The sequence below is a fragment of the Equus przewalskii genome, chromosome 1 (genome assembly GCF_037783145.1).
Source record: "Equus przewalskii isolate Varuska chromosome 1, EquPr2, whole genome shotgun sequence".
In the NCBI taxonomy this organism is placed as follows: Eukaryota; Metazoa; Chordata; class Mammalia; order Perissodactyla; family Equidae; genus Equus; species Equus przewalskii.
In genome coordinates, this window is record NC_091831.1 from 61,097,813 (window position 1) to 61,115,620 (window position 17,808).

At 35.0% G+C, this 17,808-nt stretch overlaps 1 protein-coding gene across 5 annotated transcripts in view; it reads left to right on the forward strand.

The window, feature by feature from the left end:
• FAM149B1 (family with sequence similarity 149 member B1) overlaps positions 1-17,808 on the forward strand; it is a 67,134-nt gene that overhangs the window by 7,052 nt on the left and 42,274 nt on the right. For all 5 annotated transcript variants that reach the window (XM_070566062.1, XM_070566071.1, XM_070566057.1 and 2 more), the window contains 2 exons: positions 11,131-11,273; positions 12,060-12,176. In XM_070566062.1, the coding sequence (XP_070422163.1) occupies positions 11,131-11,273; positions 12,060-12,176 (260 nt within the window). The remainder of the gene's footprint in view (positions 1-11,130; positions 11,274-12,059; positions 12,177-17,808) is intronic.

Here is a 17,808-nt window from a genome sequence, read left to right on the forward strand (position 1 = left end):
ATTATCTGATACTTGGGTTTTCAGTTTTCCTTCATTCATTCAAAAATATTTATTGAACACATTTGTTGTCAGATACTGTACTGGGGCATATGAAGTGAGTGCAACTTACATGATTCAATAGTCTAATGAGGGAGACTGACAAAAGCAAATAAACAAAATAACTACGAAAGGCAGTAAGTGCTCTAAGGAAGATGACAAAGTGCTGAAATAGAACATTATAAGGGGAATTCACTTTAGATAGGGTTATCAGGTAGGGTAGATCTGAGACTTGAAGATTGAAGAGTTAACTACATGAAGAGTGAGGAAAAGAGCTTTCCAGACAGGTAAGTGGCAGCATACGCAAAGCCCTAAGGAGGAAAAGAGCTTTATGTGTCCAAAGGAAAGTGTTTGGTGTGTTCTTAGAACTAAAAAAAGGTCAAGATAGTTGGAGGATGGTATACTAGGGGAGAAAAGCACAAATGAGATTGGAGAGGTAGGCAGGACTAGATCACATAAGGCATTGTAGGCCATGGTAAAGAATTTAAATTTTATCCTAAGGGGATGAATGAGTTAATTTGATGGCTGATTGTGAGGTTTTAGTGTACTGACTGTATATTTCCATCATTTGTCTCTATATTGTAATTAGTATCTCTTTATAAGTTAGGAATGTCATACAAATATTTCCCATTCCCTTGCTTTCCTTTTGGTATTTATTTTGTAACATTTTTTTTAATATTAAAATACAATTATATCACTGTTGACCTTCATTTCTTTACTAGTCAGGATTCTATCTTTAGAAAAATGGAATAATATTTTTCTTCAGAGCTTTTTAATAGAATTTTGCAAGTTTAAGCTTTTTAACTCACCAGACTTTTTAATAATATATGGTGTGAGGTATGAATTAAGTTCTTACGCTGTTGAACCTATTTTGTTTGAACCATTTTTCTATATTTGACTTATATCATATGGTTTTCATGATATTTTGAAAATATTTAGGGCAAATCTACCAGTTTGTGTCCTCTTTACTCTTTCAGATAAATTTTATTTTCACTTGTATCAAATTTTATAAAGTATTCATCAGGGATTTAATTGATAGTGCATTATAACTTTATATTAAATTAGGGAAGGTGTAGAAAGAACTAAAATTTATTGAATATTTGTAGATGCCAGGCACTGTGCTAAGTACTTTCTATACACATTTCAATCATTTGTCATCTTAACTGAACTTAGTATTCTAGCTAGAAATATATTTCTTTTATATAGATATTCCTTTAGTCTTCTTTATCATTTTATTATTTACTTTGAGTAAATCTCTTGTTGTAAGTTACAATTCATATTAAAATTGAATTTAGCATTTAATTGTTCATTTTACTTACTTGTGAACAGTCTTAGTGTTTTTGAGCTGTCACTGGTATATAGGAATACACTTTTCCCCCCAATTTAATTAATGGCCTACTGCTTTGATGAATATATTTTTTATTCATAATCATTCTGGAGTTTATATTCTTAGGTTTATTTATTTTAAAGTAATATTTTAAAATTCAAAGTTAATATAATGATGTGAAGAAAGACTTTCCTTTTTTATTCTATTATTTAAAAATTTTATAGCTACCCCAATTCTGTTCTATTTTAGTTTTATATGGTTTGATTTTTTTTTCAATAAGCAAGTAAGGTATCTTCTAGGAGTACGAAGATGGATATCTGCAAATGTATTAATATGTTTAACATCAGTGAATTAAAGGAAAAAATATGATCAAACCAATAGATGCTGAAAAGATATTTGATAAAATTCAAATCATACTTTATAAAAATTCTCAGTAAGATAGAAGGAAACCCTTGAAACTTGATAATGACCATTTGCCAATTGAATAGCAAGTATCAGTTTAAATGGCAAAACACTAAAGCTTTTTCAATAAGTAACCAGATAGGAATTCTTTATTGACAAATTTAATTGATTCCTTTACTAACTTTGTACATTTAAATTATTTTTATTTTTACATAAAGTTTCTCATTTTATACTCTGTTCAGTGCCATTTGTTTTTCCACTTAACAATATATTTTGAAGACTATCAACATTATAAAAGACTTCTTTGTTCTTTAATGGCTGCATAGCCATTGCTATTACAAAAAAAGTGTCATTTATAACCCTGCGTATATATTATTTTATATAAATGTGAATATATCTGAGGATAAATTTCTAGAGGTGGAATTGCTGGTCAAAAGATATGTGCTTTTGTAATTTTGAAAGTTGTTGCCAAATTGACCTCTGTAAAAGTTATTCCAATCTGTTGTCTCACCAGGAACATGGAAGAGCCTGTTTTCCAACACTCTTGACCAAAATGGTGAATTGTCTAACTTTTAAATCTTTGCCAGACCTTTAGATTTAAAAAAAGATACCTGATGCAATCTCGGGGGTGGCTAGAAAAAAAAGCTGTACAACTTACAGAAAACTGCGTAACTAACGTATTGTGTGTGTGCATGTATGTGTGTGTATGTGTATGAAAACAGTATCCAGATCAAGACATAGACAATCAGCACCCCACAAGGTTCCTAGATGCTGTCTGCCAACCCCGAAGATAACCATTATTCTGACCTCTATCACCAGTTTTGCCTGTTCTTGTTCTTCATATAAATGCAATCATACAATATGTATTCTTTGTATCTGGCTTCTTTTGCTCAGAATTATGTTTGGAGAGTTCATACATGATGTCGCACATATTTGTAGTCTGTGAATTGCCTGTTTATATTTCATATTTTTTAATTTATCATTTTCATACTAATTAGTAGGAGTTCTTTTAGATTAGGAGTAGGTGTACTTTGTCTGTAAAGGACTAGATAGTAAATATTTTAGGCTTGGCAGCCTCTGTCAGGACCCTTAACTCTGTCACTGTAGTAAGAAGGCAGCTATAGACAATGTGTAAATAAATGGGTGTGACTGTGTTCCAATAAAACTTTATTTACAAAACAGGCTGTGGGTCACATTTGTCCCACTGGCCATAGTTTTCTGACCCCTGTTCTAGATACTTATAACAGAGACTGTTATATATGTATATTATATCTATTCTCCTTCAAGAACTACAGAACTTTGGGTATTGCACCCAGTTGAAAATTTATTTCCCAGCCTCTGTTACAAGTAGGGGTAGCTAATGAGTTACACACAAAAGTCAGGAGATAGGGCTTTCTGGAATGCTTTTTTTTTTTTTAACCTCCTTTCTCCGAATTCCTGCCTGGAACATGGAACTATGACTGAAGGTACAGCAGCCATCTTGTACTATGAAGCATCGCTGAGGATGCAAATGATAGAAAAAACTGAGTCCTTGATATCCATGGAGCCACCATATCAGCTTGTTAATGCCTAACCCTAGACTAATTTTAATGAGAAAAAAATTAACTTTTATCTTGTTTAAGCCACTGTTACTGTTTTTGTTAGTAGTAACTAAATGCAATTAATCATGATACACTTATCCTTTGTTAAATGTATTGCAAGTATCTTTTCCTGGTATGTAGCTTTTATAACTTTCACAATTTTCACATTTAGGTCTTTAAACCACTTGGAATTTCTTTTGTATAGGCATACCTTGGAGATATTGTGGGTTTAGTTCCAGACCACTGCAATAAAATGAATATTGCAATAAAGCGAGTCACACAAATGTTTTGGTTTCCCTGTGCATGCAAAAATTATGTTTATATTATATTGTAGTCTATTAAGTGTGCAATAGCATTATGTCTAAAAAATGATGTACGTACCTTAATTAAAAAATACTTTATTGCTAAAAAATGCTAACCATCATCTGAGCCTTTGTAATCTTTTTGCTGGTGGAGGGTCTTGCCTGGTTGTTGATGGCTGCTGGCTACTCAGGTGGTGGTTGCTAAAGGTTGGTAATTGCTGAAGGGTGGCTGTGGCAATTTCTTAAGATAACAATGAAGTTTGCCCCGTCAACTGACTCTTCCTCTCACTAGCAATTTCTCTGTAGCGTATGATGCTGTTTGATAGCATTTTACCCGTAGTAGAACTTCTTTTAAAGTTGGAGTCAATCCTCTCAAACCCTGCTACTGCTTTATTAACTAATTTTATGTAATATTCTAAATCCTGTGTTGTCATTTCAATGATCTTCACAGCATCTTCACGAGGAATAGTTTCCATCTCAAGAAACCACTTTCTTTGCTCATCCTTAAGAAGCAACTCCTCATCTGTTAAAGTTTTATCATGAGGTTGCAGCAATTCAGTTACATCTTCAGGCTCCACTTCTAATTCTAGTTCTCTTGCTGTTTCCACCACATCTGTAGTTACTTTATCCACTGAAGTCTTGAACCCCTCAGTCATCCATAAGACTTGGAATCAGTTTCATCCAAACTGTTGTTAATGTTGATATTTTTACCTCTTCCCATGAATCACAAATATTCTTAATGGCATCTAGAATGGTGAATCTTTTTCAGAAGGTTTTCAACTGACTTTGACCAGATCCATCAGAGGAAGCACTATCTATAGCACTATAACCTTATGAAATGTATTTCTTAAATAATAAGACTTGAAAGTTAAAATATCCCCTTGATCTGTGGGCTGCAGTATGGATGTTGTGTTAGCTGGCATCAAAACAGCATTAATCTCATGTATCTCCATCAGAGCTCTTGAGTGACCAGGTGCACTGTCAATGAGCAGTAATATTTTGAAAGGAATGCTTTTTGCTGAGCATTAGGTCTTAAAATATTCAGTAAACCATGTTGTAAACAGATGTGCTGTCATACAGCCTTTGTTGTTCCATTTATAAAGCACAGGCAGAGTAGATTTAGCATATTTCTTAAGGGCCATAGGATTTTCATAATGGTAAATGAGCATTGGCTTCAACTGAAAGTCATCAGCTGCATTAGCCCCTAACAAGAGAATCAGTCTGTCCTTTGAAGCTTTGAAGCCAGAAATTGACTTCTCTCTAGCTATGAAAGTCCTATATGGCATCTTCTTCCAAGAGAAGGTTGTTTCATCTACATTGAAAATCTGTTGTTTAGTGTAGCCACCGTCGTTATCTTAGCTAGATCTTCTGGATAACTTGCTGCTTCACCTTGCACTTTTATGTTATGAAGATGGCTTCTTTGCTTAAACCTCATGGACCAACCTCTGCTAGCTTCAAACTTTTCTTCTGAAGCTTCCTCACTTCTCTCAACCTTCACAGAGTTGAAAAGAGTTAGGGTCTTGCCCTGGATTAGGCTTTGGCTTCAGGGAATGTTGTGGCTGGTTTGATCTTCTATCCAGGCCACTAAAATTTTCTTCATATGAGCAATAAGGCTGTTTCACTTTCTTATCATTTGTGTGTTCACTGGAGTAGTACTTATAGTTTCCTTCAAGAATTTTTCCTTTGCATTCACAACTTGTAATTGTTTGGCTTAAGAGGCCTAACTTTTGGCCTATCTTGGCTTTCAGTATGCCTTCCTCACTGAGCTTAATCATTTCTAGCTTTTGATTTAAAGTGAGAGATGTGTGATTCTTCCTTTCACTTGAACACTTAGAGGCCATTGTAGGGTTGTTAATTGGCCTAATTTCAATATTGTGTCTCAGGGAATAGGGAGACCCACGGAGATGGAGAGATGGAACAGCCGGTCAGTGGAGCAGTCAGAACACACATTTATGGATTAAGTTCACCATATTATATGGGTGCAGTTCCTGGTTCCCCAAAACAATTACAATAGTAACATCAAAGATCACTGATCACAGATCGCTATAACAAATCTAATAATAATGAAAAAGTTTGAGATATTGAGAGAATTACCAAAATGTGACACAGAGACATGAAGTGAGCAAATGCTGTTGGAAAAATGGCGCTGATAGACTTGCTCTATGCAGGGTTGCCACAAACTTTCCATTTGTAAAAATGCAGTATCTGTAAAGCAAAACAAAACAAGATATGCCTATCAATATACCTGACAAAGGACTTTTATCCAAAACTTAAAACTTCATATTAAGAAGACAGACAAGTTGAAAAAATGGGCAAAAGACTTGGACATTCTGTGAAAGAAGATATATGAATGGCCAAGTAGCATATAGAAAGATGCTCAGTAGGGTTAATCATCAGGGAAATGCAAATTTAAAACTGTCATGATATACCACTTTACCCTCACTAAAATTGCTAAAACTAAAAAGACTGACAATACCTAGTATCGCCCAGGAGGTGGAGCAAATTTAATGCTCACACATTTCTGTTGGGAGTGCTAGATTGTATATCTACTCTGCAAGATAGTTTAGTAAATTTTTTTAACATTAAACATACACTCATTATAAGATCCAGCAATGCTACTGCTAGGTATTTATCCGAGAGAAATAAAAATATATGTCCAGAAAAAGACTCATACATGAATGTTCATATTAGATTTATTCATGATAACAAAATTTTAAAGAATGCAAATGTCCCTTAACAGGAGAATAGATAAAAAAAATTGTGGCATATTCTTGAAATACTTTTCAGCAATAGAATGTAATGAATACTGCAAATGCAATAGCATGGGTGAGCCTTAGATACATTCTGCTGAGTGAAGAAAGCTAGACACAAAAAAGTACATCCTGCATGATCCTATTTATTTGAAGTTTTAGAGCAGACAAAACTAATTTATAGTGATAGAAATCAGGTCACTGGTTTCCTGGCATGGGGAATGGGAGACTTCAATTGCAAAGGGGTATGAGGGAACATTCTGGGGTGATAGAAATTTTCTATATTTGGAAATGAATGGTGGTTACTTGGGTGAATATGTTTGTCAAATCTCATTGTACTGTATATAGTTAAAATGTCATTATACGTAAATTATTCCTTGATAAGGCTTATTAAACTTTTTAAATACTCCAAGAGTTAAGGGACAAGATAGCATCCATTAAAATTATTGGAGGTTTTAAAACAAAGCGCGCAGAGAATTTAATTTAAAAACAGATAGATATGAAGAGCTGGTTTAAAATCTTGGAAAAAGGGGCTGGCCCTGTGGCTGAGTGGTTGGGTTCGCGTGCTCCGCTTTGGTGGCCCAGGGTTTCGCTGGTTTGGATCCTGGGCACAGACATGGTGCTGCTCATCAAGCCATGCTGAGGTGGCATCCCACATGCCACAACCAAGAGGACCTACAACTAGAATATACAACTATGTACTGGGGGGCTTTGGGGAGAAGAATCAAAAAAAATTTTTTAATCTTGGAAATGAATAATAGCATTTGAAATATCTCAATAGATACGGTAAACTGGACCCAGTGAAACAGAATAGTAGTGAATTGAATGATAGAACTAAGAAAATCACCTAGAACTAGAGAGCTAAAGACATTGAGAATTTGAAGAGTAGTTAGGAGACATAGAAGATGGATTAAGATGCTGCAATATATATCTAACAGAAGTTTTTGAAAGAAAGAATGGAAAAGAGGCAATATTTAAATAATCACTGATTTTTTGTTTTAAGGATTGAAGAAAGACAACAGTCTTTATGTTGAAAAAAATATATCAAGTGAGGGACAAAATTTTAAAAACACGAAAAAATCCACAGCCAGCCCTGATTGCCTAGTGGTTAATGTTCATTGGTCTCACCACTTCAGTGGCCTGGGTTCATTTCCTGGTCATGGAACCACACCACCCATCTGTCAGTTGCCATGCTGTGGTGGTAGCTCCCATGGAAGAACTAGAAGGATTCACAATCATGCACTGGGGCTTTGGGGAGGAAAGAAAAAAAGATGAAGATTGGCAACAAATATTAGCTCAGGGCAAATCTTTCCCTGCAAAACAACAACAACAACAAAAAAACCTCCCAGAAATATTCCAGAGAAACTGAAACTGCTGAAAATCAAAAAAAAAAAAAATATTAAAGCTATTCAAAAAGACAGACTATGTATAATGGAGTAAAAATCAGACTTATAACAGATTGCTAACAATTAACAATAAATACCAGATGATAATGATATTATATCTTCCAACTACTAAGGAAAAAATGAGATACATTATATATTATAATATATGTGATACATATGATAAATGATATATACAAGATATACTATCATTTAATAGTGAGGCAAAATAAAGACATTTTGAACATCTATAGAACAATAGTTTCCCATCCATATATACTCACTGAAAGAACTATTAAAGGACAGACTACAGCAAGAAGAAAAATAAAGCCAGAAGAGAGGATGGGATACAAGAAGCAACAGAGAGCAAGGTCATTGACAAAGCATATGGGTAAATCTAAGTAATAACTAAAACAAATAATAACATTTTGTGTTAAAAACAACACATAATAAAATTCAAAATAATATGGAAGATGCTTAGAGGAAAATTAAAGCATATTAAAGTCTTGTTTTGTTTTTAAAGATTGGCACCTGAGCTAACAACTGTTGCCAATCTTTTTTTTTTTTCTGCTTTTTCTCCCCAAATCCCCCCAGTACATAGTTGTATATTTCAACTGTGGGTCCTAGTAGTTGCAGCATGTAGGATGCCGCCTCAGCGTGGCCTGATGAGTGGTGCCATGTCCGCACCCAGGATCCCAACCAGTGAAACCCTGGGCCACTGAAGCGGAGCGCGCGAACTTAACCACTCGGCCATGGGGCTGGCCCCTAAAGTCCTTTTTTAAGAATTTTGTTTTACATAATTGTTGTTCATTGTCAACTTGATAAAAGATGCCTCAAGCCCCTCCATCCCTTTTTGTTCATGTCGTTACTCTAATCCTGTAAACTGGAGGAGGGAGGGTTTAGACTAGAAAGATGACTTGTTGGGCACTGTCTAGATCACTGACTTTCCAACTTTTTAAACTACAACTCAAACTGACATGTTGACATTGTGACCGAGTATGTTTACATAAAACAGAAGACAAAGTTCCACAAAGTAATAGTCTTTATTTGAGTGATCACTATGATATTTTACGTTCTGTTCTGCTTTTTGGTATTTTCTAATAACAATTTAAATTCATTTCATGACCCACACTATCCTAAAGCTTGAAAAACACTGGTAAGAGAGTTTCCTGAGAAGTCCTAAGTGTTTACTGCTTTAAAAATATATGATACTAAGTCTAAAACTAGGTGAAAATAGAAAGTTAAACAAAAAAAGATATGATAGAGATTGGTTACTTAGTATAAAGATCTTTGAGATCTTCTCAGCTAAGAATATTTTGTTTGATGAATGTTCACTTTTATTACTAGCATCATCCTTTCTGTCACCCAGACTAGAAGGCTCAGATTCACCATCTTCATAACTATCTCTCTTATCAAATCAGTCATCAAGTTCTGTGAATTCTATCCTTCCATTGTGTCTTATATCTGTTCTCCTTTTCTTTTTTCTTTTTTTAAATTGAGATATAATTGACACATAACATTGTATTAGTTTTAGGTGTACAATGTAATGATTTAATATATATATGTATATATATATTGTGAAATGGTCAAAGTTCTTGCTTTCTTTTAGTGGAGGACAGAAATCCTGAAAAACTGTAGACTTCATTACAAAAACAGAGTATGGATGCCAAAATTTTACGTATAACTACTAATAGAATATAAACATAATGAATAACTTCCAAATTGATAGGGGGAATAAGGAAAACTCACTGTAACAGAAGAAGCGAGAATAAAAAACACAAGAAAAAGTTTAAATAGAAAACATAAAATAAATGGTAGAAATAAGTCCAAATATTGCACATTACAATAATTATAAGAGTATAAAATTTACCTATAAAAGAGACTCTGAAATTGGATTTTAAAAATCCAGCTACATGCTATTTAAAGAAACATGTCAAGGGGCCCCATGGTGTAGTGGTTAAGTTCAGCACGCTTTGCTTTGGTGGCCTGGATTCACAGGTTTGGATCCAGGGCACAGACCTGCACAACTTGTCAGCCATGCTGTGGCATCAACCCACATATAAAGTGGAGAAAGATTGGCACATATGTTAGCTCAGGGCTAATCTTCCTCACCAGAAACAACAGCAACAACAACAACAACAACAACCACCATGTCAAAAATGGAATCACCCCCAAATGTTGAAAACAAAAGGATGGGAAAAGTTATAACAGGCAAATACCAACAAAAGAAGGCTGAGAAAGAATTTAAGTAGATAAATATTTAATAGAAAAGAATAACAAATTTCACTGAGACTAGGAAAGTCCCATCTCACCCCCCAGGAGCTTGAAAACAGTAATAAATGTTTAAAATATATTTGCATTGAGTCTTTAAAGTTAACCTTCATATCTACCTAGGAAGCCCTTTTTTTTATTGGGTAGAGGCTGACTTTCATTCTTAGAGTGAAAAATACGTATTTCTCATCTTATGCTTTTAAAAGAAGGTATAACTTTTCTTCCACTGGAATGTAAAAGGGGGCATAAATTCAGATGAAGTAGAGAGTAAGCAAAGAATCAGATAACATGATAATGTGATCATATTCAGATTTTATAGCCATCCCTTTGGCTGCTGCTGAAGGAGAAAATTACAGGGACCGGCCCCGTGGCTGAGCGGTTAAGTTCGCATGCTCTGCTTCGGTGACCCAGGGTCTCGCCTGTTCTGATCCTGGGCACAGACATGGCACCGCTCATCAGGCCATGTTGAGGCGGTGTCCCATATAGCACAACCAGAGGCACTCACACTAGAATATACAACTATGTACTGGGGTGGGGGTGCTGCTTTGAGGAGAAGAAAAAGAAAATTGGCAACAGATGTTAGCACAGGTGCCAATCTTTAAAAAAAAGAATAGAATTACAGAGGGCAAGGACATAACCTAAATTGTTAAGTGAAAAATGCAGACTACAAAGTAAGATTGACTATCTACCATAAGCTCTAAATATATGCTGGAACCCAGCAACTATACTAAAATTAGCAATCATTGAGTGGTAGATTTATTGGTAATTTTTATTTTTCCTTTATACTATTCCAGATTTTTCAAAATGATTACAATAAACACAGTATTTTTATGATGAAGAAAATATTACTTTTAAAAGTAGATATTTCTATAAATTTTCTTTAAATAGGAATAGGGAGGACAGCTGAATATTCTAAGATCTGAAAACTCAGTAACTTAACTTTTCTTTCACAGAAATTCAGCAGTATTTCAAATGTACTAAATATTGAAAACAAGACAAAATCTGATTGCTTTCAAGCTTTACCATTTTTAACAGAGATTAAACCTCACCTAAATATTTTGGGGTGATATTTTCTTCTAGGAACTTGATCAAAATGCCACTGAAAAAGTCCAGGCAATGTTCACAGCCATTGACGAGCTCTTGTATGAGCAGAAGTTGAGTGTACATACTAAGAGTCTACAAAAAGAGTGCCAACAGTGGACATGTAGTTTTCCTCATCTCAGGTATTGAAGCCCTAGAGTTAACTTGTATTCATAGCTAATACTAAAACTTAAAAAGTAGATTTCAAAAAAACTTGTGTTCTGAAATCGTTATGGGCATGATTTTGATGAATGTAAATAAGGCCATGTGCTATAAACCCTCAGTTGAGAGAAAATTCAAGTTGATGGAGGTTTCTCAGAGTGTTTGTAACTACCAATATGTCATCCTAACCGAGTAAAACATTTCTATACTAGTAGCTAAGATCTGTGTATTGCAGCTGTCCAAGAAGACTTTCTTTTGAAGAAGTTCAGAAAATGTATTTATTTACACTGTTGTCTGCAAAAAATTCTTATGTATATTTGAAAGCAAACGTAGGCTGTTAGGAAGCTTCCCTTAGAAACCACATTAGTGTACCTTACATACTTAAAATTTATAAAGCTTCTTGTTCTTAAGAATATAATTCATAGTCTTCACTGATTTAGCTGGCTTTCACCCATTTTGGCAGATTTAATGAAGATTATTATAGAGGGTGAAGGGCAAATTGCAAACATTTGCTCAGTTTTTTCAGGTGGGTGGGGCTGGGGGGCTATAGCTTTATCTTTTCCATCTCCATTCTATGAAAAAGAGATATACCTGTAACAAGGCTATGGATTCACTTTTTTTCTCAAGAATCATTCTTAATCAGTAACAGACTAACTGTGTACTGGACCTCTATGTAGAGCCATCAGATTTGTTTCAGAAATGTCTACATTTTGTATGTATGCCAGGTGAAGGTACTTAATTGTCTCTTTATGGTCTTCATTTTGAAGGATTCTGGGTAGGCAGATAATCACTCCAAGTGAAGGTTACGGACTGTATCCTAGATCCCCTTCTGCTGTTTCAGCTTCACATGAGGCAACACTGTCTCAAGAAAGACATTCTCCTATGTAAGTATTCTAATATGTAAGTATTTATGTATCCTAATGTGCACGTATTATGTTCTACCCAGTTATACTAAGGGATTAAAATACTTCTTCCTGCTTATTGGTATTTAATAAAGCACACCAAATTCTCTAAGATTAACCATAGTCTTTATGCATATTAGAATTCTGTTATATAACTTTTTTGTTCAAAATCAAGACATTCCTAGGGTTTAGGGATATATTTGTTATTCAGATCTATATATATATATAGATCTGTATCTATCTATAAATGCAGGCACTTCCCTCTTGGAATAATGTGTAGATAAACTGGTATAAAGAAATTTAGGGGTCTAAGAACAGGCTTTACAAATTTTTAAAAAAGAATTTTGAAAAAGTGATTTTTCTTAAACATGAAATATTAATTGCAACTTAATCTTTTTACAGAAATTAAACTGCTGTTAATTAGCTTAAAATGGGTAATTAGTATATTAGTTAAAATGGCTAATTCTTTTGAACACCTCAAACTCTTTAAGTAGTACTAAAATAGGATTAGTTCAAAACCTATGCTTACTCTTAAATCTATTATAAAATATGATAGTTATAATTCATTTTTTAATTATTCCTATACTTTTTCCTAAGACTGTAGTTTTATTTATTTGATGCCTTCTAAGAGTTGTAGTAATTCTTACTTTTGATGACTTTTTGGGCTTGTAGTAATTTCATCAGACCACAACATGAAACATTACTGTCTTAGGCTAGTTAGGGTTATGGGATCTGGATTATCAACTCACTGATTTTTGGTCATAGAATGTGATTTGTTTGCTTTTCTCAAAGTGATTTAAACTCAAGCTCCTGGTCATTAGGCTGAGATTTTTAAATTTAATCCTCATGTATTATATCAATAAGCCTTTTTTTAAAATTTTTTATTGCGTTAATGATAGATTATAACCTTGTGAAATTTTAGTTGTACATTATTGCCTGTCAGTCGTATTGTAGGTGCACCCCTTCACCCTTTGTGAGCACCCCCCACCCCACCTTTCCCCTGGTAGCCACTAATCTGTTCTCTTTGTCCACATGTTTAAATTCCTCATATGAGTGGAGTCATACAGAGATTATCCTTCTCTATCTGGCTTATTTCACTTGACATAATTCCCTCAAGGTCCATCCATGTTGTTGCAAATGGGACGATTTTGTTCTTTTTTATGGCTGAGTAGTATTCCATTGTCTATATATATACCATATCGTCTTTATCCAATCATCTGTTGATGGGCACTTAGATTGCTTCCACGTCTTGGCTATTGTAAATAATGCTGCAATGAACATTGGGGTGCATAGGACTTTTGGAATTGCTAGCTTCAAGATACCCAGTAGTGGGATAGCTGGGTCGTATGGTAGTTCTATTTTTAATTTTTTGAGGAATCTCCATACTGTTTTCCATAGTGGCTGCACCAGTTTGCATTCCCACCAGCAGTGTATGAGGGTTCCTTTTTCTCCACAACCTCTCCAACATTTGTTACTATTTGTTTTAGTTATTTTTGTCATTCTGATGGGTGTAAGGTGATATCTTAGTGTAGTTTTGATTTGCATTTCCCTGATGCACAGCAATGGTGAACATCTTTCCATGTGCCTATTGGCCATCTGTATATCTTCTTTGGAGAAATGTCTGTTCGTGTCTCCTGCCTATTTTTTGATCGGGTTGTTTGATTTTTTTGTTGTTGAGTTGTGTGAGTTCTCTATACATTATGGAGATTAAGCCTTTGTCGAATGTATGACTTGCAAATATTTTTTCCCAGTTAGTGTGTTGTTTTTTTGTTTCAATCCTGTTTTCCTTTGCCTTGAAGAAGCTCTTTAGTCTGATGAAGTCCCATTTGTTTATTCTTTCTATTGTTTCCCTTGTCTGAGAAGACATGGCGTCCAAAAAGATCCTTTTAATACTAATGTCAAAGAGTGTACTGCCTACATTTTCTTCTAGAAGCCTTATGGTTTCAGGTCTCAGCTTTAGGTCTCTGATACATTTTGAGTTTATTTTGGTGAATGGTGAAAAAGAATGGTCAATTTTCATTCTTTTACATTGTGGCTTTCCAGTTTTCCCAGCACCATTTATTGAAAAGATTTTCTTTTCTCCATTGTATGCCCTCAGCTTCTTTGTCGAAGATTAGCTGTCCACAGATGTGTGGTTTTATTTCTGGGCTTTCAATTCTGTTGCATTGATCTGTGCACCTGTTTTTGTACCAGTACCATGCTGTTTTGATTACTGTAGCTTTGTAGTATGTTTTGAAGTCAGGGATTGTGATGCCTCCAGCTGTGTTCTTTTTTCTCAGGATTGCTTTAGCAATTCGGGGTCTTTTGTTGCCCCATATGAATTTTAGGATTCTTTATTCTATTTCTGTAAAGAATGTCATTGGGATTCTGATTGGGATAGCGTTGAATCTATAGATTGCTTTAAGTAGAATGGACATTTTAACTATGTTTATTCTTCCAATGCATGTACATGGAATGTCTTTCCATCTCTTTATGTCTTCATCCATTTCTTTCAGAAAAGCCTTGTAATTTTCGTTGTATAGGTCTTCCACTTCCTTAGTTAAATTCACCTGAGGTATTTTCTTTTTGTTGCAATTGTGAATGGTATTGTGTTCTTGAGTTCATTTTCTGTTAGTTTGTTATTAGAGTATAGAAATGCTAGTGATTTATGTAAATTGATTTTATACCCTGCAAATTTGCTGTAGTTGTTGATTACTTCTAAAAGTTTTCCAATGGATTCTTTGGGGTTTTCTGTATATAAGATCATGTCATCTGCAAACAGTGAGAATTTCACTTCTTCCCTCCCAGTTGGATTCCTTTTATTCCTTTCTCTTGCCTAATTGCTCTGGCCAAAACCTCCAGTACTATGTTAAATAAGAGTGGTGATAGAAGGCATCCTGGTCTCCTTCCTCTTTTCAGGGCGATGATGCTCAGTTTTTGCCCATTGAGTATGATGTTGGCTGTGGGTTTGTCATATGTGGCCTTTATTATTTTGAGGTAGTTTCCTTCTATGCTCATTTTGTTCAGAGTTTTTATCATAAATGGCTGTTGGATCTTGTCAAATGCTTTCTCTGCATCTATTTAGATGATCATGTGGTTTTTATTCCTCAGTTTGTTGACGTGGTGTATCACGTTGATTGATTTGCAGATGTTGAACCATCCCTGTGTCCCTGGTATGAATCCCACTTGATCATGATGTATGATCCTTTTGATGAATTGCTGAATTCTGGTGGCCAAAATTTTGTTGAGAATTTTTGCATCTGTGTTCATCAGCGATATTGGCCTGTATTTCTCCTTTTTCATGCTGTCCTTGTCAGGCTTTGGTATCAGCGTGATGTTGGCCTCGTAGAATGTGTTAGGAAGTGTTCTATCCTCCCTAATTTTGGAATAGCTTGCAAAGGATAGGTATTAAATCCTCTCTGAAAGTTTGGTAGAATTCCCCAGGAAAGCCATCTCGTCCTGAGGTTTTATTCTTTGGGATGCTTTTGATTGCTGTTTCGTTCTCTTTCCTTGTGATTGGTCTGTTCAAATTGTCTGCTTCTTCTCGAGTGAGCTTTGGGAGATTGTAGGAGTCCAAGAATTTATCCATTTCCTCTAGGTTATCTGTTTTTTTGGCATGTCGTTTTTTTGTAGTATTCTCTTATAATCCGTTGTATTTCTGCGGAGTCTGTTGTTATTTCTCCTCTTTCATTTCTGATTTTGTTTATTTGAGCTTTCTCTCTTTTTTTCTTTGTAAGTCTGGCTAGGGGTTTGTCAGTTTTATTTATCTTCTCAAAGAACCAGCTCTTTGTTTCATTGATCCTTTCTACTGTCTTTTTTGTTTCAATAGCATTTATTTCTGCTCTGATTTTTATTATTTCTCTCCTTCTGCTGACTTTGGGCTTTGTTTGTTCTTCTTTCTCTAATTCAGTTAGGTGTAGGTTAAGATTGCTTATTTGGGATTTTTCTTGTTTGTTAAGATGTGTCTGTATTGCGATGAATTTTCCTCTTAATACAGCTTTTGCTGTATCCCATAGGAGTTGCTATGGCATGTTATCATTTTCATTTGTCTCCAGGCATTTTTTTATTTCTTCTTTAATTTCTTCAATGATCCATTGCTTGTTCAATAGCATATTATTTAGCCTCCACATCCTTGTGCCTTTCTCAGCTTTTTTCTTGTAATTAATTTCTAGCATTACAGCATTATGATCAGAGAAGATGCTTGTTATTATTTCAACTTTTTAAAATTTATAGAGGCTTGCCTTGTTTCCCAACGTATGGTCTCTCCTTGAGAATGTTCCATGTGTGCTTGAGAAGAATGTGTATTCTGCTGTTTTTGGATGGAGTGTTCTATATATGTCTGTTAAATCCACCTGTTTTAGCTTTTCGTTTAGCTCCACTGTTTCTTTGTTGATTTTCTGTCTGGATGATCTGTCCATTGATGTGAGTGGGGTGTTGAGGTCCCCTACTATTATTGTGTTATTTTTGATATCTTCTTTTAGGTTTGTTAATAGTTGCTTTATGAACTTTGGTGGTCCTGTGTTGGGTGCATAGATATTTATAAGCGTTATTTCTTCTTGATGAAGTGTCCCTCTGATCATTATATATTGGCCCTCTATGTCTCTCTTTACCTGCCTTATCTTGAAGTCTGTTTTGTCTAAGTAGTGCGACACCTGTTTTCTTTTATTTGCTGTTAGCTTGGAGTGTTGTCTTCCACCCCTTCACTCTGGTCCTATGTTTGTGCTTGGAACTCAGGTGTGTTTCGTGGAGGCAAAAAATTGTTGGATCTTGTTCTTTAATCCATTTTGTCACTCTGTGTCTCTTTGAGGGAGAGTTCAATCCGGTTACATTGAGGGTGAGTAGTGATGCCGGAGGGCTTAATGCTGTCATTCTGTTGCTCATTTTCCGGTTTTCCTATGTTTCCTTTGTTTCTTGTCCTGTGTGTTTTAGCCTACCCATTGACTTCTGCAATTTCTTATGTTGGGTTTCTTAGATTTTTCCTGGTTTATGTTTTGTGTCTCTGTTCTGTTCTTTAGTTTAGTGGCTACCCTGAAGTTTGTATTCAGAATTTCGTGTATAACAGTCCATTTTCTGGTGGTCTCTTACTTCCTTAGCCTAGACTGTTTCAGTCCCTTTCCTCCTCCCCTCCTAAATTATTATTTTCATCTCTTATTCCAACCTGTGTTGTGAGTTTGTGGTTAGAGTGATAAGATTGTCTTTGCTTTGGTGATTTACTTCCCTTTATCCTAATGCTATAGTTGAATATTTGCTATCCTATTCCAATTCTATCTATTTGTCTCCCTACTCTGTGTTTTGTGACCCCTTTCTCCCTTTTTTTCTTTTTTCAGGTATGAGAGCTTTCTTGAGTATTTCTTGTAGTGGAGGTCTTGTGACTACGAATTCCCTTAGCTTTTGTTTGTCTGGAAAAGATTTAATTTCTCCCTCATATCTGAAGGATATTTTTGCTGGATAGGGTATTCTTGGCTGAAGATTTTTATCCTTTAAAGTTTTGAATATGTCACTACAATCTCTCCTAGCTTGCAAGATTTCTGTAGAGAAATCTGCTGAAAGTCTGATAGGCATTCCTGTGTAGGTTATTTTCTTTTGCCTTGCTGCCCTGAGAATGCTTTCTTTGTCGTTCATTTTTGCCATTTTT